This window comes from Oncorhynchus nerka, linkage group LG18 (genome assembly GCF_034236695.1).
Source record: "Oncorhynchus nerka isolate Pitt River linkage group LG18, Oner_Uvic_2.0, whole genome shotgun sequence".
Classification (NCBI taxonomy): domain Eukaryota; kingdom Metazoa; phylum Chordata; class Actinopteri; order Salmoniformes; family Salmonidae; genus Oncorhynchus; species Oncorhynchus nerka.
In genome coordinates, this window is record NC_088413.1 from 58,249,713 (window position 1) to 58,275,370 (window position 25,658).

At 41.4% G+C, this 25,658-nt stretch overlaps 2 protein-coding genes across 4 annotated transcripts; one reads left to right on the forward strand and one right to left on the reverse strand.

The window, feature by feature from the left end:
* Nucleotides 1-1,663: 1,663 nt before the first annotated feature.
* On the forward strand, nt 1,664-14,058 carry LOC115146213 (basal body-orientation factor 1). 2 transcript variants are annotated; one of them, XM_029688151.2, is made up of 11 exons: nt 1,664-1,803; nt 1,944-2,196; nt 2,306-2,371; nt 8,077-8,220; nt 8,324-8,404; nt 8,609-8,679; nt 10,838-10,982; nt 11,601-12,094; nt 12,204-12,308; nt 13,112-13,180; nt 13,263-14,058. In XM_029688151.2, exons 1-11 carry the CDS (start codon nt 1,763-1,765, stop codon nt 13,360-13,362), a joined length of 1,569 nt encoding a protein of 522 aa, XP_029544011.1. In that variant the 5' UTR covers nt 1,664-1,762; the 3' UTR covers nt 13,363-14,058. The 2 variants fall into 2 exon arrangements, with proteins under 2 accessions (XP_029544011.1, XP_029544012.1); XM_029688152.2 differs by having other exon boundaries at nt 13,115-13,180.
* Nucleotides 13,549-25,589, reverse strand: aldh6a1 (aldehyde dehydrogenase 6 family, member A1). Of its 2 annotated transcripts, none has more exons than XM_029688150.2 (12): nt 25,447-25,589; nt 24,715-24,756; nt 24,499-24,573; nt 22,142-22,303; nt 19,218-19,296; nt 18,663-18,965; nt 18,336-18,457; nt 17,444-17,633; nt 16,788-16,969; nt 16,506-16,685; nt 14,515-14,613; nt 13,549-14,215 (listed from the first exon to the last, which is right to left on the reverse strand). In XM_029688150.2, the coding sequence occupies exons 1-12, from the start codon at nt 25,483-25,485 to the stop codon at nt 14,111-14,113; spliced, it is 1,578 nt and encodes a 525-aa protein (XP_029544010.1). In that variant the 5' UTR covers nt 25,486-25,589; the 3' UTR covers nt 13,549-14,110. The 2 variants fall into 2 exon arrangements, with proteins under 2 accessions (XP_029544010.1, XP_029544009.1); XM_029688149.2 differs by having other exon boundaries at nt 24,715-24,759.
* Nucleotides 25,590-25,658: the final 69 nt, after the last annotated feature.

Consider the following 25,658-nt stretch of genomic DNA (forward strand, 5'->3'; position numbering starts at 1 on the left):
GTGTAACTTAGTCCCTTAATTATGACTCTCAGTTCAATTAGATTACACATAAATCATTGGACAAAGGTGTTTTTTTATAAGGGGGTGTTTTGTTAAGAGCTGATGCTCAGTTTAACATTAACACGCTTGCGGTATGGTTTTCGAACCCTAAGAACCTTATCTTTCACATCAGCGAAAAATGAAAAAACAAAAGGTTAAATTCACACACAATAGTGGCTGCTGAGGAGAGAACAGCACATAATAATGGCTGAAACGGAGCAAATGGAATGGCATCAAACACCTGGAAACCATGTGTTTGACGTATTTGATACCATTCCACTCCAGTCATTACCACGAGCCCATTCTCCCCAATTAAGGTGCCACCAACCTGCTGTGATACACACCTTTATAGGGTTAGGATTTCCATATTTCCGTGTTGCAGTGCTTGTTCACAGAAAACAGACAGAAGACAGAGTGGACCACCTGTGCTAATTAACTGCTTCTCCAAACATCTATGTGTAAAAAGAAGACAGATGTGACAAAAATACAGTTGGCTGCAACTGTGTTTAAACCAGTTAAAACAGTGTGTATTTTACATTTGTGAAATGTTTTTGATGTGATATGAAATTAGAGGGATTTATGTTTCTAGAACCAATTGAGAATCAATTCAAGATTAGATGGAGAATTTGCTGTTTTGGCTTCCAGAACCATTTCGCCAATAAAGGAACAAGACACTTAGGACTATAAGGAGTAACGTTAGGCTCCCTTTAGTTAGTCCATTGTAGAGCTCGCCAGTTTGTAGTCCTCAAAAATAGAAATTAGTTACCTCTGGTTGGTTCAGCCATTCCTATGCAGACAATGAATAGAGAAAGATAGGGCTTTGGGATAAACACCAAAACTAAGTTCCGAGGTTAACACAGGTTTAGGAGATCTTACACGTTCTATGAGATAACATCAGTCAGTTAACATGACCTTTATGAATTATGAGGCCTTCAGGTGATTTAGGCTATGTGCGGCAGGTAGCCTAGCCTAGTGGTTAGAGCGTGGACTTGCAAGATCGAATCCCCGCGCTGACAAGGTAAACATCTGTCGTTCTGCCCCTGAATAATTGAAAATAATAATTTCTTCTTAACCGGCTAGCCTAGTTAAATAAAAGTGCGTTTTCTGACTAAATAAATGCTTCAAAATTCACAAAAAGTTATGTTAGCTGATAAAGATTATTGCATAGACCAAAAGTATTAGAGCTCCTACGTCACATGACTTCTTTTCAGCATTTATCAAAAAACCTTACTAGTTAGTGCTCTATAGAGATGGGTTGCCTGACAACGTTACGAAAAAAGAGTCCATGTGGTAGATGGTGCGTTCAGGACAACTGGGAACTCGGGAAATACAAAGCCAAATCATGCCGTCAGTGATCTTGAAACTATTTTCCCAGTCGGAGCTCGTTTTCTTCCCGAGTTCCCAGTTGTCTTGAACGCACTGAATTCGGATATGTTTTAGTGTGATTGCATACTCAGTTAAATTGAGCTAGAATAGTTGTGTATACTGTGCACATATGACATTACTTGTTTATTGTTGTTGCATATAACATTTTACAGACCTGTTACAGGTGATTTTGACGTAGGCAGTGAGCATGTCCACACACAGCCAGTGCCATATGACCGCGTTTCTATGGTAACAAAATTGTAAACACGATTTCCCCAGTGCCTTGAAGTGAAGCTAACCTAGCTAGCCTATACGTATCCCATTCACTCTTAACAGTTAAATTGTAGTATTCGAAACAATGCCCAAGAAGAAAGGAAAAAATGGAAAGAAAAGTAAAGGGTAAGACATAATTTTTTCTTTGCGTCGTTATCGCTTGAATTGGCTAACGTTAGCCATGTTAGCTACCTGTAGCTCGTTTTACGCACTGTTTGTGTAGCTATCTAATTTACTACAATTCTTTGTCCAAATTGTATGTCTAGAAAAGGAAAAAAAGAAGGCAAACATGAGTCAAAAGCCGATAAAGAGTCTGACATTGAGAAGGCAAAGGCCAATGCTGCTCTTTGGGAAGCCAGGCTGGATGTCACTGAACACTCGCGCGTGGAGTACCGTGAAGCAACCCGCAGGTTGGCACGAGCCAATGAAGAGCTCACTAACCAGCAGTATCGTGCAGAGAAGGACACAGTTGACATAATTGCCTTCTTGAGGAGGAAAGATGCTGAGAAAGAAGAAAAGGTTAACTTTTATCCACAGATATTTATAATATCCATAATTTAGTGTCTTTGGGGGGTTTACTAGCATTGTATCGTTGTATTATTATTATTATTATTTTATTTTTTTACAGATTACAAGGCTAGAGGGACAACTTCAAAGTAAAAAAAAACAAGCCCTTGAAGAAAATGAACAACTGGTAAGTATTTAGTCTTTGTGAAGGAACAAACTTGGGTAACCTTCCAAGTAAGTCTTCCATAATTTCAAAGAACGGGGAGTGACTAGACAGTTTACAAAAACAGGTCAGAAACGGACCAGGAACATTAGCATGTTTTACTAAATATGCTGACATCCCTGCCCAGCATTGTAGTCTATCTAAATCATATTCATTGTCCTGCAAGCCTCAAGGGTATACATTGTTTGTCTGATGTCATGTACAGCATCTAAAAAAAGGTGCTGTATTGTGTTTAAACAACAGTGTTGTTTTTAATCAGGCAGTCCCTATGCTAATTTATAGAAAAAAGAAAACAAACTAAGAAACAAAACCCTACATTTCCAGCCATATGGTCTAAAATTATGTTATATGGTAATGCCATACAACTACAGAAAAAGCGTAATTAAAATGTACATGGTCTCGAACATACAAACTAGTTTTGATATACTGTAGCCTAAGTTATCCATCCCTCATGTGTCATATGGATTGTTTGTGGTGGTGTGCAACTTTATTTACGTGTTAATTTTGACAGTTGATCTCTACAGACAAAAATACATCACATTGATTGAGTAGCCTAGTGGTTAGAGCGTTGGACTGCAAGTTCAAATCCCCAAGCTGACAAGGTACAAACCTGTCGTTCTGCCCCTGAACAGGCAGTTAACCCACTGTTCCTAGGCCGTCATTGAAAATAAGAATTTGTTCTTAACTGACTTGCCTAGTTAAATAAAGGTAAAACATTAAAATAAAATCTGTTGCAATGGTTTAACAACAAGGAAATGTGCAGAAATGTGCTGCTTTGGCGAACAGCTGTTTTCCATCTCCATTTCTTACTTCACTGTGGTAAAAATAGGACCCAATAAGCTTTTGAGAAATAAAATAATCTTGGTCTGGACCAACTAAAAAAATCCCTATTTTGCATGGTACTGTCACATATGCCTATGTAGTACTAATTCTGGATATAAATGTTGTTGTGGTTGAGCTAAAGACGTGATTTCAAGACATGCCCCTCAACTCCCTTTGCTCATTGTGAAGTGATAAAATGGTTCATCTTGAAAATGGACTTAGCTAATGGAAACTATTGCATTAAAAGCACTCAAAGAACGTGAGCGCAGTGGCTTTTGTCTCAAAGTAGTCTGACATGTGAGTCTGAATGTTGGAAAAAGTCAGCCAACCAACCAAACAACTACACTGAGTGTACAATACATTAAGGACACCTGCTATTTCCATGACAAAGACTGACCAGGTGATTCCAGGTGAAATCTATGATCCCTTAATGATGTCACTTTTTAAATCCACTTCAATCAGTGTAGGTGAATGGGGAAGACAGCTTAAATAAGGATTTTTAAGCCTTGAGACAATTGAAACATGGACTATGTACAGTGCCTTGCGAAAGTATTCGGCCCCCTTGAACTTTGCGACCTTTTGCCACATTTCAGGCTTCAAACATAAATATATAAAACTGTATTTTTTTGTGAAGAATCAACAACAAGTGGGACACAATCATGAAGTGGAACGACATTTATTGGATATTTCAAACCTTTTTAACAAATCAAAAACTGAAAAGTTGGGCGTGCAAAATTATTCAGCCCCCTTAAGTTAATACTTTGTAGCGCCACCTTTTGCTGCGATTACAGCTGTAAGTCGCTTGGGGTATGTCTCTATCAGTTTTGCACATCGAGAGACTGAATTTTTTTCCCATTCCTCCTTTTAAAACAGCTCGAGCTCAGTGAGGTTGGATGGAGAGCATTTGTGAACAGCAGTTTTCAGTTCTTTCCACAGATTCTCGATTGGATTCAGGTCTGGACTTTGACTTGGCCATTCTAACACCTGGATATGTTTATTTTTGAACCATTCCATTGTAGATTTTGCTTTATGTTTTGGATCATTGTCTTGTTGGAAGACAAATCTCCGTCCCAGTCTCAGGTCTTTTGCAGACTCCATCAGGTTTTCTTCCAGAATGGTCCTGTATTTGGCTCCATCCATCTTCCCATCAATTTTAACCATCTTCCCTGTCCCTGCTGAAGAAAAGCAGGCCCAAACCATGATGCTGCCACCACCATGTTTGACAGTGGGGATGGTGTGTTCAGGGTGATGAACTGTATTGCTCTTACGCCAAACATAACGTTTTGCATTGTTGCCAAAAAGTTCAATTTTGGTTTCATCTGACCAGAGCACCTTCTTCCACATGTTTGGTGTGTCTCCCAGGTGGCTTGTGGCAAACTTTAAACGACTCTTTTTATGAATATCTTTAAGAAATGGCTTTCTTCTTGCCACTCTTCCATAAAGGCCAGATTTGTGCAATATACGACTGATTGTTGTCCTATGGACAGAGTCTCCCACCTCAGCTGTAGATCTCTGCAGTTCATCCAGAGTGATCATGGGCCTCTTGGCTGCATCTCTGATCAGTCTTCTCCTTGTATGAGCTGAAAGTTTAGAGGGACGGCCAGGTCTTGGTAGATTTGCAGTGGTCTGATACTCCTTCCATTTCAATATTATCGCTTGCACAGTGCTCCTTGGGATGTTTAAAGCTTGGGAAATCTTTTTGTATCCAAATCTGGCTTTAAACTTCTTCACAACAGTATCTCGGACCTGACTGGTGTGTTCCTTGTTCTTCATGATGCTCTCTGCGCTTTTAATGGACCTCTGAGACTATCACAGTGCAGGTGCATTTATACGGAGACTTGATTACACACAGGTGGATTGTATTTATCATCATTAGTCATTTAGGTCAACATTGGATCATTCAGAGATCCTCACTGAACTTCTGGAGAGAGTTTGCTGCACTGAAAGTAAAGGGGCTGAATAATTTTGCACGCCCAATTCTTCAGTTTTTGATTTGTTAAAAAAGTTTGAAATATTCAATAAATGTCGTTCCACTTCATGATTGTGTCCCACTTGTTGTTGATTCTTCACAAAAAAATACAGTTTTATATCTTTATGTTTGAAGCCTGAAATGTGGCAAAAGGTCGCAAAGTTCAAGGGGGCCGAATACATTCGCAAGGCACTGTATGTGTGCCATTCGTAGGGTGATTTAAGTGCCTTTGAACTGGGTTTTGTAGGAGGTGCCAGGCACAACAGTTTGTGTCAAGGACTGCAATGCTGCTGGGTTTTTCATGCTCATCAGTTTCCCATGTGTATCAAGAGTAGTCCACCACCCAAAGGACATCCAGACAACTTGTCGCAACTGTGGGAAGGAAGCATTGGAGTCAACATGGACCATCCATGTGGAATGCTTTCAACACCTTGTAGAGTCCATGCCCTGACTAATTGAGGCTGTTCTGAGGGCAAAAGGGGGGATGCAACGTCAATATTAGGAAGGTGTTCTTAATGTTTTGTACACTCAGTGTATATCATCAAGAGTTTCACTGGATCAGTGCCATATTTTCATTGCAATTTAAACACTGCATTAGGCAAAGAAAATAGAGATGCATCCATAAGCAAAACTTAAGCACAATTCTGGCCATTTGATGATGGAATGGGAGCTTTCTAAAGAAAGCTATTGATCATTTAATTAATCCCTGTCGTAATTTTATAGAATGGCATTTATAGAGTTATCTAAAGAATATCAATTAGGCATAACATTATAATCAAATGGTTGGTAACCTATAATTGTGTCATTATATACATGATTGTAGGTGCATGTTTTGCTTGCCTTCAATAGCTTGTGTACTTAGCAGCAGTTACATAGCAGCACTTAAACTCTGATTTCAGCCTCTCTGACTGATCTGTTCCTGAAGTTGGGTTGGGTTGCAAAGGCCATACTTCATCTGAACTTTTTGATTTTCTTCCCAACTATTATAAGTGGTTGTTTTCCTCCTATTCCTGGAATCTGAATCGATTCTATTTCTGACTGCCATGTCACATACAAATATGAAGTGGATACACACTTAGATGGTGTACATTCTCAAAATGTTCATTGTATACGTAGCTAACAATATTGGTGTATACACTATTTACACCTGCTGTATATAGTTACATTATTTTCTATGTCTCCAAAATCCAAGATATGGAACTACAGTTGAAGTTGGAAGTTTACATACACTTGGGTTGGAGTTATTAAAACTCGTTTTTCAACCACTCCACTAATTTCTTGTTAACAAACTATAGTTTTGGCAAGTCGGATAGGACATCTACTTTGTGCATGACACAAGTAATTTTTCCAACAATTGTTTACAGACAGATTATTTCACTTATAATTCACTGTATCACAATTTCAGGGGGTCAGAAGTTTACACACACTAAGTTGAATGTGCCTTTAAACAGCTTGGAAAATTCCCGAAAATGATGTCATGGCTTTAGAAGCTTCTGATAGGCTAATTGACATCATTTAAGTCAATTGGAGGTGTACATGTGGATGTATTTCAAGGCCTACCTTCAAACTCAGTGCCTCTTTGCTAGACATCACGGGAAAATCAAAATAAATCAGCCAAGACCTCAGAAAAAGAATTGTAGACCTCCACAAGTCTGGTTCATCCTTGGGAGCAATTTCCAAACGCCTGAAGGTACCACTTTCATCTGTACAAACAATAGTACGCAAGTATAAACACCATGAGACCAAGCAGCCATCATACTGCTCATGAAGGAGACGCATTCTGTCTCCTAGAGATGAACATACTTTGGTGCGAAAAGTGCAAATCAATCCCAGAACAACAGCAAATGTAGACCTCCACAAGTCTGGTTCATTCAAGATGCTGGAGGAAACAGGTACAAATGTATCTATATCCACAGTAAAACAAGTCTTATATCAACATAACCTGAAAGGCCGTTCAGCAAGGAAGAAGCCACTGCTCCAAAACCGCCATAAAAAAGCCAGACTATGGTTTGCAACTGCACATGGGGACAAAGATCATACTTTTTGGAGAAATGTCCTCTGGTCTGATGAAACAAAAATAGAACTGTTTGGCCATAATGACCATCATTATTTTTGGAGGAAAAAAGGGGAGGCTTGCAAGCCAAAGAACACCATCCCAACCGTGAAGCACGGGGTGACAGCATCATGTTTTGGGGTGCTTTGCTGCAGGAGGGGCTGGTGCACTTCCCAAAATAGATTGCATCATGAGGTAGGAAGGTTTTGTGGATATATTGAAGCAACATCTCAAGACATCAGTCAGGAAGTTAAAGCTTGGTCGCAAATGGGTCTTCCAAATGGACAATGACCCCAAGCATACTTCCAAAGTTGTATCAAAATTGCTTAAGGACAACAAAGTCAAGGTATTGGAGTGGCCATCACAAAGCCCTGACCTTAATCCTATAGAAAATTTGTGGCCAGAACTGAAAAAGCGTGTGCGAGCAAGGAGGCCTACAAACCTGACTCAGTTACACCAGCTCTGTCATGGAGGAATGGGCCAAAATTCACCCAATTTATTGTGGGAAGCTTGATGAAGGCTACCCGAAACGTTTGACCTAGTTAAACAGTTTAAAGGCAATGCTACCAAATACTAATTGAGTGTATGTAAACTTCTGACCCACTGGGAATGTGATGAAGGAAATAAAAGCTGAAATAAATCATTCTCTCTACTATTATTCTGACATTTCACATTCTTAAATTAAAGTGGTGATCCTAACTGACCTAAGACAGGGAAGTTTTACGAGGATTAAATGTCAGGAATTGTGAAAATCTGAGTTTAACTGTATTTGGCCAAGGTGTATGTAAACTTCCGACTTCAACTGTATATGATTGGTTGTTGCAGGTTGCAGAATACACTCTTAAAATCAATGAGCTGGAGGAGAAGTTTGAGAAGAGATCCAATGAGTTCAGGATGATCCAGGGTGAACTGAAGACTATCAAGGAGTTTCGGAAAAAGAAAGCCCAGATGGAGCAGGAGCTCAATAGTGTGAGAACAACATGGACAGAAATCATGCTTGACACCCTGAAGTACCACTCTTGATTGTGTAGTTCACAGTTCTATCAATGATCATCAACTCTCTACTTTCTAGATTAAAGAAAGCATGTACATTGCAGACAGAGAGCACAAGGAAAGCCTAGCTAGAATGGAGCACAAATTCTTCAGTGAAAAGGTATGATGATAGTTTCAAATTGACACATTATTTTGTACATGCACTTACAGTTCCAAGGAGGTGTAAAATAAACCTGGGGGAAACTAGGATTGCGCTAATCAAAAAGTATTGGATTAAATGGGTAAATATGTTCAGGTGTAAAAGGCCTAACTGATCAATAGAGAGGCGGGAGAGAAACAGTGAGTACTGTGTGTTCCCTTGCAGGTTCGCCTAGAGAAAGAGGCCGAGCAGAGGATCGCCCAGCTGGCTGAGAGGGCCCACAATGAAGCCATTGTGTGAGTGTCTCCGCTGACCAATTACATGCTAATTTTATTCTTCAAACTGCACCTTCAGGTCAAGGAAAGAAATAGGCAAAATACATCATTTGTGAGGGAAAACAAGGTTATTATCTTGACCACACCAGTTTGTCTTCTTCAAGTTAGTAGTGTATATCACCTAAGCCAATGATGACATCCTCAGCAGTTCCAGAATGCCTTGCAGGAAGGGGGTTCTGGTTTGGAGCAGAGTGTGGGGAAGACCTCTGTGCTATATAAACTCAGCAAAAAAAGAAACGTACCTTTTTCAGGATCCTGTCTTTCAAAGAATAATCATTGTAAAGGGTTTAAGTACTGTTTCCCATGCTTGTTCAATGAACCATAAACAACTAATGAACATGCACCTGTGGAACGGTCGTTAAGACACTAGCAGCTTACAGGCAGTAGGCAGTTAAGGTCACAGTTATGAAAGCTTAGGACACTAAAGAGGCCTTTCTACTGACTCTGAAAAACACCAAAAGAAAGATGCTCTGCTCGACTGCGTGAACTTGCCTTAGGCATGCTGCAATGAGGCATGAGGACTGCAATAAATTGCAATGTCCGTACTGTGAGACGCCTAAGACCGTGCTACAGGGAGACAGAACAGACAGCTGATCGTTCTCAGAGTGACACACCACGTGTAAAAACACCTGCACAGGATCGGTACATCCGAACATCACACATGCGGGACAGGTACAGGATGGCAACAACAACTGCCCGAGTTACACCAAGAACGCACAATCCCTCCATCAGTGCTCAGACTGTCCGCAATAGGCTGAGAGAGGCTGGACTGAGGGCTTGTAGGCCTGTTATAAGGCATGTCCTCACCAGACATCACCGGCAACAACGTTGCCCATGGGAACAAACCCACCATCGCTGGACCAGATAGGACTGGCAAAAAGTGCTCTTCACTGACGAGTCACTGTTTTATCTCACCAGGGGTGATGGTCGGATTCGGGTTTATCATTGAAGGAATGAGCATTACACCGAGGCCTGTACTCTGGAGCGGGATCGATTTGGAGGTGGAGGGTCTGTCATGGTCTGGGGAGGTGCGTCACAGCATCATCAGACTGAGCTTGTTGTCATTGCAGGCAATCTCAGGGAAGACACCCTCCTCCCTCATGTGGTACACTTCCTGCAGGCTCATCCTGACATGACCCTCCAGCATGACAATGCCACCAGCCATACTGCTCGTTCTGTGCGTGATTTCCTGCAAGACGGGAATGTCAGTGTTCTGCTATGGCCAGTGAAGAGCCCGGATCTCAATCCCATTGAGCACGTCTGGGACCTGTTGGACCGGAGGGTGAGGGCTAGGGCCATTCCCCACCAGAAATGCCCAGGAACTTGCGGGTGCCTTGGTGGAAGAGTGGGTTAAATCTCACAGCAAGAACTGGCAAATCTGGTGCAGTCCATGAGGAGGAGATGGACTGCAGTACTTAATGCTGCTGGTGGCCACACCAGATACTGACTGTTACTTTTGATTTGACCCCCCCTTTGTTCAGGCAGGGACACATTATTCCATTTATGTTAGTCACATGTCTGTGGAACTTGTCCAGTTTATGTCTCAGTTGTTATGTTCATACAAATATTTGCACATGTTAAGTATGCTGAAAATAAATGCAGTTGACAGTGAGAGGACATTTCTTTTTTTGCTGAGTTTAGTTCTAAAGCCATATGAGGACAGACTAGGGATATATTTTGAATTCTGTGTTCTTTTATGGTCTATAAACTCTCTTCAACATTGACACTGAATGTGGCATTTATCATCGATTACTTGCCAATTGTAGACTTAAATCCTTGGCCATGTATAAAGTTGAAATGCACGTAACCTGTGTTTTCAGACAGAGCTGACATTGACCCAGTTTGTCTCAATTTGGTGACTAAGAGAGAGTGACTCAAAGGAAAATTAAAACCAGATCCTTCCCAGCATTATAAGCTTGGAATTTAATGTCACTTATAATTTTCTCTCGTCTACTACATCACCAGACCGCTCCCTATCCTGCCACCAAACCCAATGCACCACCTTTATGTTGTCGAAGTTACTTTAGACTGACAGATAACAGAGGTGGAAGTGCCAGTTATACCTCAGTTTGGCACCTAACATGAAAAACTGTGCATTCCTTGTTTCCTAAACTAACAGTCAGTTGGATGATGCGTCACGCTCAGTGTTCAAGGAGAACGTTCGTCTCAGCGAGGCACTCAGCTGCCATATGAAGGAGGTAGATGACCTGAGGAAGATGACTGTGTCATTGGCTGAGGAAAACACCTCCCTGGCACTGCATAAGGTACACTGGTACCATGGCATGTCAAACAGAGCAGTGGGCATTTTCATGTACTGGCAGCGCCTGGACAAAACCAATAAATTGTATTTATTTATGTGGCAGATCTCCTGTGGACATACAGTATTTTAGATGGTATTTCCCCTGTTTTATTTATTTTTGGTAACCCCGTGTTTGTTTTGCTTGCGGCCCCTCTTTCCCCTCACCTCCACAGTATGAGCCAGTATCTCGTGGTTGGTAGGTGTGGTGAGTTTCCACTGGCTTCTGGGTTCCAAGTCATTGGCTTCCCCCCAAAGCATTTTTTGCACTGTTTCTTTAAGGCAAATAAATACAGTATACCATAATCTCATCCCTGACTATGTCGATAAAGCAAGGATACTATGAAGTCACACCAGCTCAGTATTTCTTCCAATCATTCTTCCATTCGGCAATCATTCTTTCATTCTCAATCCTTCTTCCATTTGACAGTTAAGCCCCGCAAAACATGATCCATTTATCAACATGCCATTTAGTGTCTTTAATGAATTACGTTACTTTGGAGAATGCCTTATGTATATTTTCATTATAATCTCAACCCTATTTTAAGACTAACCCCTCAATCCTTCCTATATTCTCCACCCCTAGGAGACCAGTGAGCAGATGATGAAGGAGAATGTGTCCCAGGTAAGGGCCCAGAATGAGGAGATAGCAGAGCTTAGGGGGAAGGTGGGGACCTTGGAGCAGGCCCTGGGGCTCATGGTGGGGGAGTTTGAGAGAGACAAGGAGGAGACGCAGAACCGAGCCCTGGTCAGCACCCAGGCCGGCCAGGTGGAGCTGGATAAGCTGCAGAAGGTGCTGGCCATGAGGGAGAAGGAGATGGGGCGAGTGAAGCGGCTGGCACGCAGCATCGTGGAGCAGCGCACAGAGCTGGAGTGCTTCTTTCAGGAGGCTTTGGGCCAGGTGAAGCAAGAGATCCAGGCCAGCCGGTTGCAGTACAGGCAGGAGGCCCTGGAGGCCTACCGCAGGCGGATGAGTGAGGCTCGGTCAGGCAAGAAGGAGTACCCCCGCATCCGCACCTTCCACAAAACCCCTCACAGCAGCAACAGTGTCTATACCGACCTGGAAGAGGCAGAGAAGTGGTAAGGCCTGCATGCAGTCTTTACCACCACTTACCATACATTTCCTCATTGCTATGGTAGAAACTGTTCCTACTTGGAAATCTATTTTTCCACTACACTTGTGTTTCAGGAATAATCTACAGAGCAACAAGGTTGACATCTCTGAACTCACATGGGAGCAGAAGGAGAAAGTGCTTAGACTGCTGTTTGCCAAAATGAACGGACAGAAAGCAAGGTAACAGCTAGCTACTACATTGTGTGGGTCCTGTGTTGTCTGCCAGCAGACATGCTCATTGTTAGCTTCCCTATTATCTCATTTCTATTTCTACTGCGTTCTGTTTAGAATGATACCATCAAATTGGAATCATTAAACATGAAAACGAAACCCCTAGCGCAATAAAGTGTTGAGAACAAAACACAGTGACACCATCAGAAGCATGAGCTGTGCTGCAGTCTGGGAGAGGGCCTTTATTTGTGACTCCTTTTTAATGTCTTAAACAGCTCTTTTCTCAGCAAAAGAGGATACCATAAAACATCAGTTAGGTTTAAACCAATTTTCTTTTCCGTCCAGCGGCTTAAAAAGAATGAAGAAAGAGTCTGGGCACAATAGTAAAAATAGGGCCGGCCACAGAGTCGTGTGCTTGAAAACAAACATCTGGCCACGCAGATTTGCCTTCAGGCTCTTGGCCCCACTTCATGCACATATTTCGTTTTTGAACGCCTGTGGTCAGGGGACCGCCGGCAACATGATTTTCAAGTTGAGGACAGGGGATCTGAATGTATAAGGGGGTATTGGAGGTCAGAGATGTACATTCATGGCAATGTCAACATTATCTTGGATTCTAGCCTTGCAAACATACATCATTTGGCAACGTAGGATGAATTTACAGCAACCCAGTAGAGTATGAATCATGACCTGATGTAACCCTTACAAGGCCTTTCTGCAGTCAACAGTTAGAGAGAACAGGTGCCACAGTATGGTAAAACATGCCTTTTTAAAATGTACAGCATTTCGATGCAACTCTGCAACTTATTTAGCAGGAAACTGAGTCAACCTTTGGCGTTGTCTGCGTCCGCAGAGAGGAACCAGAACAACATTGACCCCGGGTAAGACACAAAAAGATTCCTGATTGTGATTTATCAGACCTTGTTGATTTTTTTGTTTGTTACATAATGACATGTCTTGCAGAATTACAGAGGAGACATCCCATGTAACCTTCATCACCCAGGCGCCTGTGTCCAACCTGCCCTCGAACCCCAGCACCCTGCCGGATATCCAGACCACATGACCTATCCGTACAGTGTTAGTCGGTCTGAGAAATGTGCTGGTCTATATGAAGTGTCTCCAGAATTATGTGGATGGTTATGTGAAAAATGTGTCTATGGTATTTTCTCATTGTCATGAATTGAAAGCTTACTTGAACTTAGATAGACAGGGTGCAAACAGGAGACAGAGACAGATGGACGATAAAGGGTTCAATTTAAACTGATGGCTTTTTATTCAAATGCAAACATGTTCAGGTCTAAATTAAATACATGAATAACTGCACCACAGCAAGTGTGCATAAAACGCATCTCAAACATTCAGATGCACTGAATGTATGATTAATAGTGGCATCACATTTGGCAGCTACACATTCATCAACATCATAATGCTGGTGAGGCAGTATATTTTGAACATAGATGTTGCATACAAAGAAAAGATGTGAGTACTTTACACTGTTTTAACTGCTCCACAGTTATTTGCATTGTTTCCAAAATCGTAACATAGATACACAGACACATAATTAGTAGAAACATTCATTTAACAAAGGAACTGTCATTCAATGATGAAGCCAAACTATTGATCCACAATGAGTGAATGAATCTTGAGATATCATTGAAAAAATATATCACATCTTGGGTACAAATTCTACATTAAGGCTTGTAAAATGACTATGGGTAATTATCAACTCATGGCGACAGGACAGCACAGTATTTTAAAATTTTGCTTCAAAAAAGACATGGGGAAGTGGGAACGTTCTTTCTCCAGACCCTTTAGCGTCCCATGGTTGGCATGGAAACTGCAGGGGTTTTCACGGTTGAGTCTTCGGCCTTCCATTGTGAAGTAACAGTTTTGATCTGTGTGTAAAACTGGATGCCCTTTAGAAAGCAGAGAAGACATCTATAATAGGATGCTCTGTAACTATGGCATCATGACCGTATTACATAACATGAAATGAAGCTGAAAATTTGGACTCAAGACAATTGGCTTTGATCAGCCATCACTAGTTAAGAGGACTGAGTGTTTTACATCGTCAGTCAGCCACATAAACTCACTGTGTAGAGGCCCCAACCTTCATGTGGACTTTACCCAGCAGTACAACCCTTTATTAGGACCAGTCATACTAACTACAGTATGTCTTCAAACACCTTGTTACCTTATGTCAACTGATACTCACTTGTTTGCCGTAGAAGTTGGTGTCTCCTCTGAAGGAGCCTCTTGAGCCAGTGAAGGAGAACATGGGCAGAGGAACAGGGATGGGAACGTTCACCCCAATCTACAAAACACAAACTTCCATTACCGCATTGGAAACAAATACCCCTTCAGAGGAACTGAATGAGTAATTCTGGGAGAAGAAGGTGTACTAAATGCTAGTTCGAAGAACAAACAATGCATGAAAAATGAGTCACAACAAACCGAAAACCATTGCTTGTGTTCACAGTGTTGAAAGCATTGCATGCAAGAGGCACAGGAGAACTAAACAAAACATTTTGTTTTTGAGGCCACTTTTGTTTGTTTTTAAGTCCACTGGAAACTCATGGTTGGTTGAGAATGTTTGAAAATGCAGGAGTAATTTTGGACATGGGAGTCTAGCCTTTTGGCTGAGGGATGGAAAAAACAGCAAACACAGGGCATAGCGGAGGCACGCAGACAAGGTAAAGTATTCACACCCTCTTGATTTTATCCACATTTTGTTGTGTTACAGCCTGAATTTAAAATGGAATAAACTGAGATATTTGTTACTGGCCTACACACAATACCCCATAATGTCAAAGAAGAAAGAAACCACTCAGGGATTTCACCATGAGGCCAATGGTGACTTTAAAACAGTTACAGAGTTTAATGGCTGTGATAGGAGAAAAGCAAGGATAGATCAACAACAAAGTAGTTACTCCACAATACTAACCTAAATGACAGAGTGAAAAGAAGGAAGCCTGTACAGAACAAAATATTCCAAAACATGCTGTTTACAATGAGGCACTAGAGTAATACTGCAAAAGAAATGTGGCAAAGAAATTTACTTTATAAGTCATCATTGTAAATAAGAATTAGTTCTTTAACTGACTTGCGAAGTTTAAAAAAAGGTTAAATAAAAAATTGAATAAATATATGTCCTGAATACAAAACGTTATGTTAGGGGCAAATCCAACACGTCACTGAGTACCACTCTCCCTATTTTCAAGCATGGTGGTGGCTGCATCATGTTATGGGTATGCTTGTCATCGGCAAGGACTAGTGAGTTTTTTTAGGACACAAATAAATGGAACAGAGCATAGCACAGGCAAAAACCTAGAGGAAAACCTGGTTCAGTCTGCTTTCCAACAGACACTGGGAGACAAATGCACCTTTCAGCAGGACAATAACCTAAGACACAAGGTCAAATACACACTGGAGTTCCTTACTAAGATGACATTGAATGTTACAGTTTTGACCTAAATTGGCTTGAAAATCTATGGCAAGACTTGAAAATGGCTGTCTATCAACGATCAACCAACTTGACAGAGCTTGAAGAATTTTTAAATAATGTGCAAAGATTGTGCAATCCAGGTGTGCAAAGCTCTTAGAGACTTACCCAGAATTGCTGCCAAAGGTGATTCAAGTATTGACTCGGGGGTGTAAATACTTATGTAAATTAGATATTTCTGTATTTAATTTAATACATTTGCAAACATTTCTAAAAACATGTTTTCACATTGTCATTATGGGGTATTGTTTGTAAACAGGTGAATTTTAAAAACATTTTGAATTCAGGCTGTAACAACAAAATTTAGAATAAGTCAATGGGTATGAAAACTTTCTGAAGGCATTGTAAGCCTGAAACATTTAACAGGTCCAAAGGAATCCCTTTTGCAGTTAATTTAAGATTTCCCATACTGTAATCCTACTAGGAAAATGTATTTCTATGTCCCCCTGTTTTGATAAAAAAAGGCACATATTTGCTATTTGAAGTCCACATGGGTGGTGAAGGGAAGAGGGGGGCAGAAGTGTTCAGTTTAGAGCAAAAGCAAATAAGCCTATATTTGCCATGGAAAATAATGGTTGTTGAGTAAATGTTTTAGAATAAAGGTGCAATGTCCTCCTTGTTTAAGGTATAGACACGGTAGAGGGTATGAATGCCTCCATTCTCCCAGGAAATAGGGACACACACATTGGTCCACAGACACTCACCTGGCCTACATCCACCTTGTGAGTGTATTTGCGTGCTGTGGCTCCGTTGGTGGTGAAGATAGCTGTGCCATTGCCATAAGGGTTATTGTTAACAAGGCTGATGGCGTCATCCAAGGATTCAGCCTCCAGTACAACCAGCACAGGCCCAAAGATCTCCTCAGTATAGCACTTCATCTGGGGCTAGGAGACAAAATGGAATTTCAGGATATGGTCAGAAAATAAGATCAGCATACTTTTGGGCAGTACAACTAGAATATTTGTCACCTGCATGAACACACTTACTGTGACATTGCAAATGATGGTGGGCCCCACAAAGTTGCCATTCTCATAGCCCTGGACTTTGACATTCCTGCCATCGAGCAGCAGCTGAGCTCCCTCGTCCACCCCACTCTGAATCAGGCTGTTGACCCTTTCCTTGGCCTGAGGGGAGATCAGGGGCCCCACATCCACACCTGCCTGGTCCCCTGAGAGGGTTCCCGAAAAAGAACCTGCATTGAGAATTCTCCCTCACAGCCACACATGTACACACAAATACCCCTTCACCCGCAGACACACACAACTCAAAAGCCCAGCCATGGCGAGGGGCCCCCAAAGGCACTCCCTCTAAAATGGCTGTTTAGGTGTTTCCTGTGCAGCCACACAAATTAGAGTGTTTATGACTGCAAATAAGGGGAATCATTCATTCTTCTCCTCCCCATCAACTTCCCTTCTCAAAGACTTGATGCTCTGAGCTACTCTTAAGCTTCGGCCGTAAATGTTGCCGCAAATTTGCAGCATGAGTGACTCAACAAGCCCTCTCTCCCAGTTCAGCCCCATCTGAAGTTATGGTAGAGCGAGAGGTGTGGTTAGGGCTCGTGGGTGGCCTCAAGAGAGTGAGCAGAGGGCTCCTTAGGAATGGATAGGGCGGGAGTTGCGGGCCGGGTGAGAGGTTGGGATACCTGCATTAACTCGCAGAGCTTTTGCACGATCCACCAGTTCAGGCAGCCAGCTGTGGGCCTCGCCCACCAGGATGGCCGTGGAGAGGGCCATGCAGCGCTGCCCTGCTGCCCCGAAAGCTGCACCCACCAGCTGGTTCAGAGTGGTCTCCTTATTTGCATCAGGCATCACCACACCATGGTTCTTTGCTCCCTACAGCAGAGCATAAGGGTGGGAATCGTTTAGCCTTCTGTCCCTTGATCCGAATACCAGATCAAACCGACAACTTCATTGCATTTTGGTACACCAAAGTACATTCATTTCCAATGGAACGCTGCATTGCAGAGGCAGTTGCAGTGAGTTCTGTGTGGTGCATACTTTGGATATATCCAACGTTTGCATCAAATTGTATGCATAGACTTGACAGAAATAGTAGCAAAAGGTGAATGTTTTTTTGTTGCACACATATCCAGTTTAAATGATTACATAATGGAAAAAGTTTGACTGCAAAATGTATTATGCAGCATTGATGCAACGACGCTGTCGGTCTGATCAAGGCTTCACACCATGCCTTCAATGTGGTTGCATGCAAATTAGATCAGAGATGGTCTCGAAAGTTTATCCTCTTAAAGAACTTTAGTGAACAAACAATAAAAGTACAATATTGTAAGTGCTTTATATTACATAAATGCACTTCATTTGTAGATCATTATTGTGGGTATGTGTCAAATAAGATAAATTACACATTTCCACTCAATATTTTCCACAAAGTGTCTGGGCTCTCTGGATTTGAATCCCTGTTTCATCTGTACAGCTAATCAGCCATGGTAGAAAAGAGAAACAAAGAGGATAACGTTCAACAATAGTTTTTAAGCCAACACCGCCACCCTCTGTTCATTAATAGCACAAACTCACCATGTTGGACTGTACTCTCTTGCCATTTTTAGATCCCCTCTCATAGATGTACTCTCCGGCTTGGTTAGAGCCCACAAAGCTGATAGCCTTGATGGCCGGATGATCACAGATGAAGTTGACAGCTGGGAAAGAGTGGGGCAGGGATTAATTTTGCATAGAGCACTGACAGGCCATCCATAATCTCTCCATTATCTCATCACACTGTAAATGAATGTGAATCATAGCATAGAGACACAATGATAATTCAATGATTCACATCACAGCACCAATGTCTCCAGATATAGCTTAGAGATCAGCAGGTGATGGGACATTTAGCTTTTATCTTACCGTCGTGCTGGCCATGGATGATGTTCAGGGTCCCGTCTGGCATCCCAGCATCCTGCAGCATCTTGGCCAACAGCATGGTGCAGGCTGGCACCCGCTCTGAGGGCTTCAGCAGGTAGGTGTTGCCACACACCATGCCCATGGGGAACATCCACAGAGGGATCATGGCGGGGAAGTTGAAGGGGGCGATGCCGGCACACACCCCGATGGGCAGGCGGTAGGTGTAGGTGTCCATGTCTTGTGTGATGGAGGGCAGAGTCTCCCCCAGCATCAGGGAGGTGATGCTGCATGTGTGCTCCACCACCTCTGGAGAGGAGACAGTCGGTGTCATTCAGGTACAGAGAACACTAGGTCAGTCACAGAATGTGTGTGACTATCCCTCATATGGAGACTGAGTCACATAAGTGACAGACCAAAGGGCTTTTTATACTAATGACCTAGACGCTGAAATAATGCTCTGATTAACCATTTTCTTGGCTGCAACAAGTATTAAAAGAGGCTAATAAAACATGTCTCTAAATATTGCCCTTTGGAAAAGCCAGTGCACGTGAGACATACGCAATCCTCTGAACACATCCCCCTCTGCATCTGCCAGGGTCTTGCCCTGCTCCAGAGTAATGCTCCTGGCAAGCTCTTTCTGGAACACAAGACACACACACCATGAGCCACACACACACACTTCAAATCAGTTCGTTCAATTTAAATTGAGTAAATCAAGCTAAGCAACAGCTGCTGTAAATAAATAGTATTTTGTATTTATTTGCATTTGTATTTATTATGGATCCCCATCCCCTACTCTTCCCAGGGTCCAGCAAAATTAAGGCAGTTATACAATTTAAAAAACATTACAATACATTCATAACAGATTTCACAATACACTAAGTGTGTGGCCTCAGTCCCCTACTCCACCACTACATATCAACAACACAAAATCCATGTGAATGTATATGTGTATATGTATGTATGTTATCGTGTGTGTGTGTATGCATGTGTCTGCGCCTATGTTTGTGTTGCTTAACAGTCCTCACTGTTAAATAAAGTGTAGTTTTATCTGTTATTTAAATCTGACAGACTTTTCCCATAGTCTGTTCTGGACTTGAGGACTGTGAAGAGATCTCTGGTGACATGTCTTGTGGGGTATGCATGGGTGTCTGAGCTGTGTGCTAGTCATTTAAAACAGACAGCTCTGTGCTTTCAACATGTCAATACCTGTCACAAATACAAGTAGTGATGAAGTCAATCTCTCCTCCACTTTGAGCCAGGAGAGATTGACATGCATATTATTAATGTTTGCTCTCTGTGTACATCCAAGGGCCAGCCGTGCTGCCTTGTTTTGTGCCAATTGCAATTTTGTGGGACTACTGTTCTACTGTTCTGGACTACTGTTCACAGGAAGAGCAGCGCTTTATTATGGACGGACTTCTCCCCATCTTAGCTACTTTTTTGTTGTTGTTCTTTTCACCCCTTTTTCTCCCCAATTGGTAGTTACATTCTTGTCCCATCGCTGGACCCGGGAGAGGCCATGCATCCTCCGAAAAACAACCCTGCCAATCCGCACTGCTTCTTGACACACTACTTAACCCGAAGCCAGCCACGCCAATGTTTTAGAGAAAACACTGTACAGCTGGCAACTGAAGTAAGCGTGATTTATTACAAGAATTAGTTGATGTTTAGGGTTTAGTGAATGATTTGCTCAATTTCCACATGATTTATTACATGATTTAGTTAAGGTTTAGGGCTTAGTGAATGATTTGTCCCAAATATAATGATTTTAGTTTTTGAAATATTTAGGACTAACTTATTCCTTGCCACCCATTCTGAAACTAACTGCAGCTCTTTGTTAAGTGTTGCAGTCATTTCAGGCGCTGTAGTAGATGACGTGTATAGTGTTGAGTCATCCTTATATATAGATATGTCACTGGCTTTACTTAAAGCCAGTGACATATACTTTGTAAAGATTTTTAAAAAGTTAAGGGCCTAGACAGCTGCCCTGGGGAATTCCTGATTCTACCTGGATTATGTTGGAGAAGCTTCCATTAAAGAACACCCTCTGTGTTCTGTTAGACAGGTAACTCTTTATCCACAATATAGCAGGGGGTGTAAAGCCATAACACATAAGTTTTTCCAGCAGCAGACTATGATCAATAATGTCAAAAGCCACACTGAAGTCTAACAAAACAGGCCCCAATCTTTTTATTATCAATTTCTCTCAGCCTATCATCAGTCATTTGTGTAAGTGCTGTGCTTGTTGAATGTCCTTCCCTATAAGTATGCTGAAAGTCTGTTGTCAATTTGTTTACTGTAAAATAGCATTGTATCTGGTCAAACACAATTTTTTCCTAAACTTTACTAAGGGTTGGTAACTGACTGATTGGTTAGCGGAATGACTTTCGCTTCCCTCCAGACCTGAGGGCACACACTTTCTATCAGGCTTAAATTGAAGATATGGCAAATAGGAGTGGCAATATCGTACACTATTATCCTCGGTAATTTTCCATCCAAGTTGTCAGAGTCCGGTAGCTTGTCATTGTTGATAGACAACAATAATTTTTTCACCTCTTCCATTAAACATTACATTACGGAATTCAAAATGACAATGCCTTTCTTTCATAATTTGGTCAGATATACTTGGATGTGTAGTGTCAGCGTTTGTTGCTGGCATGTCATCCCTAAGTTTGTTAATCTTGCCAATTAAAAAAAGTATTAAAGTAGTTGGCAATATCAGTTGGTTATGTGATGAATGAGTCATCTGATTCAATGAATGATGGAGCTGAGTTTGCCTTTATTTCCCAAAATGTCATTTAAGGTGCTCCAAAGCTTTTTACTATCATTGTTTATGTAATTTATCTTTGTTTCATAGTGTAGGTTTTTCTTATTTTTATTCAGTTTAGTCCCATGATTGCTCAATTTGCAGTACGTTTGCCAATCGGTTGTGCAGCCAGACTTATTTGCCATTCATTTTGCCTCATCTCTCTCAACCATACAATTTCTCAATTCCTCATCAATCCATGGGGATTTAACAGTTTTTACAGTCATTTTCTTAATTAATGGGTGCATGCGTCATGCTTATTAGTAACTGGGATAAGCAATTTCATAAATGTATCACGTTCAACGTCTGTTTGCTCCTCATTACACACCACAGACCAACAAATATTATTTACAACATAGGAATAGTATGGAGGCATTGTGGTGTTTCTTCTTTCTTATCCCCTAAGGAACTAGTATCTATCATGCCTGAAAGTGTGCCATTGAGAGTAGGGTTCATATTAATCAAATCCATGCTGAATTTGTATGGTACAAAATATTAAAATGACATGGCATACAGAGGCGGTCTTTGAACCCCAAAACATGACAGAAACAAAAATGTGCAACCAAAAGTACATGATGTTAAACGTGTAATGGAGAATTATGAGATTTGACCTTTGCTTCTAGCGGTATTGTACCATATATACAACAAATTCTTGTCCCTGCTACAGACTTACAATGTTGTCCTTGATAAGCTGCTGATAGCGCAGAAAGATCTGTTGGCGTGCCAAGATGGAGGTTTCAGACCAGGTGTGGTAGGACTGTGAGCAGGAGTCCACAGCAGCCAGCATCTCTTCCTGTGTAGCCTTGGGGACGCGGGCTATCACCTCGTTGGTGGCCTGTAACAGTTAGAGGGAATAACACATTAATAGGTGAACTGTAACCTGATTATAAAAAAAAATATTTGATTGGTATGAAGTGTGCTCAGCTTGAGCAGATAACTTCAACACATTATGATCTGACACACACTGACAAAACCATCAGATCGGGCCATTTCATCAAAAATATTGCAATGTCTTTGACTCTTAAGAGAGCATTAATCTCATTCTAAATCCCGATGATATGAGTAAACTGAAAGCAAAGGAAGGCCGAAGGAGCAAAGTGCCAGCTAACTGACCTTTGAACATTCATGCAAAAGCATTCTTGAGAATTATAACAACTTGAGATAGATCTCAAGAAAACAGCACACCAATTTATTGCACACCTACAGTACCAGTCAAAAGTTGATACACCTACTCATTCAAGGGTTTTTCTTTATTTTTACTATTTTCTACATTGTAGAATAACACATAGTAATCAAGAAAGTGTAAAATCATATAGTAATCAAGAAACATTTTTATTTGAGACTTCAAAGTAGCCACCCGTTGCCTTGATGACAGCTTTGCAGACGCTTGGTATTCTCTCAACCAGCTTCATGTGGTGGTCACCTGGAATGCATTTCAGTTAACAGGTGTGCCTTGTTAAAAGTTCATTTGAGTAATTTCTTTCCTTCTTAATGCGTTTGAGCCAATCAGTTGTATTGTGACAATGTAGGGGTGGTATACAGAAGATAGCCCTATTTAGTAAATGACCAAGTCCACATTATGGCAAGTACAGCTCAAATAAGCAAAGAGAAATTACAGTCCATCATTACTTTAAGACATGAAGGTCAGTCAATCCGGATAATTTCAAGAACCTTTAAAGTTTCTTCAAGTGCAGTCGCAAAAACCATCAAAGCGCTATGATGAAACTGGCTCTCAGTACAGGAAAGGAAGACCCAAAGTTACCTCTGCTGCAGAGGATAAGTTCATTAGAGTTAACTGCACCTCCGATTGCAGCCCAAATAAATAATTCACAGAGTGGAAGTAACAGACACATCTCAACATCAACTGTTCAGAGACTGCATGAATCAGGCATTCATGGTCGAATTGCTGCAAAGAAACCACTCCTAAAGGACACCAATAATAAGAAGAGACTTGCTTGGGCCAAGAAACACAAGCAATGGACATTAGACTGGTGGAAATTTGTCCTTTGGTCTGATGAGTTCAAATTTGAGATTTTTGGTTCCAACCGCTGTGTCTTTGTGAGATGCAGAGTAGGTGAATGGATGATCTCTGCATGTGTGGTTCCCACCATGAAGCATGGAGGAGGAGGTATGATGGTGTGGGGGTGCTTTGCTGGTGACACTGTCTGTGATTGATTTACAATTCAAGGTACACTTAACCAGCATGGCTCCTACAGCATTCTGCAGCGATACACCATCCCATCTGTTTTGTGCTTAGTGGGACTATCATTTGTTTTTCAACAGGACAATGACCCAACACACCTCCAGGCTGTGTAAGGGCTATCTGACCAAGAAGGAGTTTGATGGAGTGCTGCATTAGATGACCTGGCCTCCACAATCACCCAACCTCAACCCAATTGAGATGGTTTGGGATGAGTTGGACTGCAGAGTGAAGGAAAAGCAGCCAACAAGTGTTCAGCATGTGTGAACGTCTTCAAGACTGTTGGAAAAGCCTTCCTCATGAAGCTGGTTGAGAGAATGCCAAGAGTGTGCAAAGCTGTCATCAAGACAAAGGGTGGCTACTTTGAAGAATATAAAATATCAAATATTTGTTTATTTGTTTAACACTTTTTTGGTTACTACATGATTCCATATGTGTTATTTCATAGTTTTGATGTCTTCACTATTAATCTACAATGTATATATAGTAAAATAGTAAAACTAAAGAAAGACCCTTGAAGGTGTGTCCTTTTGACTGGTACTGTATATGTATACTCATAAAAGTCTCATAAAAGTCTAGCTCTTTTTCTTTTACATAATAGTAATGGACCTATAACCTTTGCATTGCTGACAATTTTGTGCAGAAACTGGATAAACTGGTCAAAACTCAGGTAACTGATTAACCAGCTAAGTTGACCTTAATGTAGCAGTGCATGCCCATCCAAGGTGTTGTTTGTGCATTATTCTGTGCATCAACTAATCAAATACAATGGGTAACACAATTTAATTTAGGTAAACTATATTTGAGCTCTTTAAAGCCTAGTTACTTACCGGATTGTGAATATCTAACCATTCTGAAGTCTTGGATTCAACGAACTTCCCATTAATAAACAACTTTGTGGTGGGCTGCGGGGAGACAATTTTTAACATGTTCAATTTCCATCAGAAATACAGATCTGTGTGACAGTTAATCCTCTAGTGGTAATCTGTTTGTAGTCATATACAGCCACCATAATTAAAGTCTATTATTAAACTGTTATTACTAACCACTGAGGAGGAGTAACACATGTGCCTGACCTGAAGAGGTACCTGCTGAGAGGAAGCAAGTGGTTAGCTGTAAAGAATAATTAATCCACGAGTTCATGCATTTATTGTGAATAGTATCATATCAAATGTCAGCTATATAGCATTAGAATCAAAGGCCTACTACCTACTTCCAGGCCTTCTGTTAGGACGGAAGATTAATGTACAACTATGGCAATCCCAAATATCATTGAAGTGCAACTGGGCCATGAAGGTGTACCTGGGGATCAATTTTACAGTGATTGTTGGAGGGATTACTAAAAGCCCAAAATGTATCAATTAAACAATGTAGCTGGAGAGCACACATGGGAGTCATAGAGCTGCACAAAGCTTGACAGGCAGCTGCATGTGATAAGCACATACTTTTTCCCCATACAAAGAGCAGGAGTCTAAGGAGGAATTGTTCCTTAAATTTAGTGACCCGGAGAATAGTTGAGAACAAGACAAGAGCCAAGCCATATGGCATCTATCAATTTGTAAACAATGTGAAACATTTTGAACACGGGAGGTTGGTGGCACTTTAATTGGGTAGGTCAGGGTTGTGCTAATGGCTGGAACAGTATCAAATACATCAAACACATGGTTTCCATTGGCCATTATTATGAGCTGTCCTCCCCTCAGCAGCCTCCTGTGCTTTCGAAAGCTGTTAGTGTCTTCATTAACTCTTGGGTAAAGCATTATAATATGAGTTCTTACCCCTTTCTTCAACAGTGACCTCATTACAGTCGTTGCCATGATGAAAATGTGTTTATTGCTTGATCTATCCCAAAAGAATGTCCCAAACCCTCTTGCAGGACCGTGGCCAGGAGACGCACTTCAAACCTACTCCCTCACCTACATGGATTTAAAAGAAGGAAGGGTCTAGAAATATCTGGTCAGTTATTGGCTTAGAATAAGACCGCTCACAA

Excerpts from the sequence above, each read along its gene's own strand:
- LOC115146213 (XM_029688151.2), top strand. The coding sequence starts at position 1,763 with ATGCCCAAGAAGAAAGGAAAAAATGGAAAGAAAAGTAAAGG. Across the intron at positions 2,197-2,305 it reads ATGCTGAGAAAGAAGAAAAG|ATTACAAGGCTAGAGGGACA; the intron begins GTTAACTTTTAT and ends ATTTTTTTACAG. Across the intron at positions 13,181-13,262 it reads CAGAACAACATTGACCCCGG|AATTACAGAGGAGACATCCC; the intron begins GTAAGACACAAA and ends CATGTCTTGCAG.
- aldh6a1 (XM_029688149.2), bottom strand. The coding sequence starts at position 25,485 with ATGGCAACGACTGTAATGAGGTCACTGTTGAAGAAAGGG. Across the intron at positions 24,574-24,714 it reads TGTGTTACTCCTCCTCAGTG|CCCACCACAAAGTTGTTTAT; the intron begins GTTAGTAATAAC and ends GTCTCCCCGCAG. Across the intron at positions 14,614-16,505 it reads ACAAGGTGGATGTAGGCCAG|ATTGGGGTGAACGTTCCCAT; the intron begins GTGAGTGTCTGT and ends TGTGTTTTGTAG.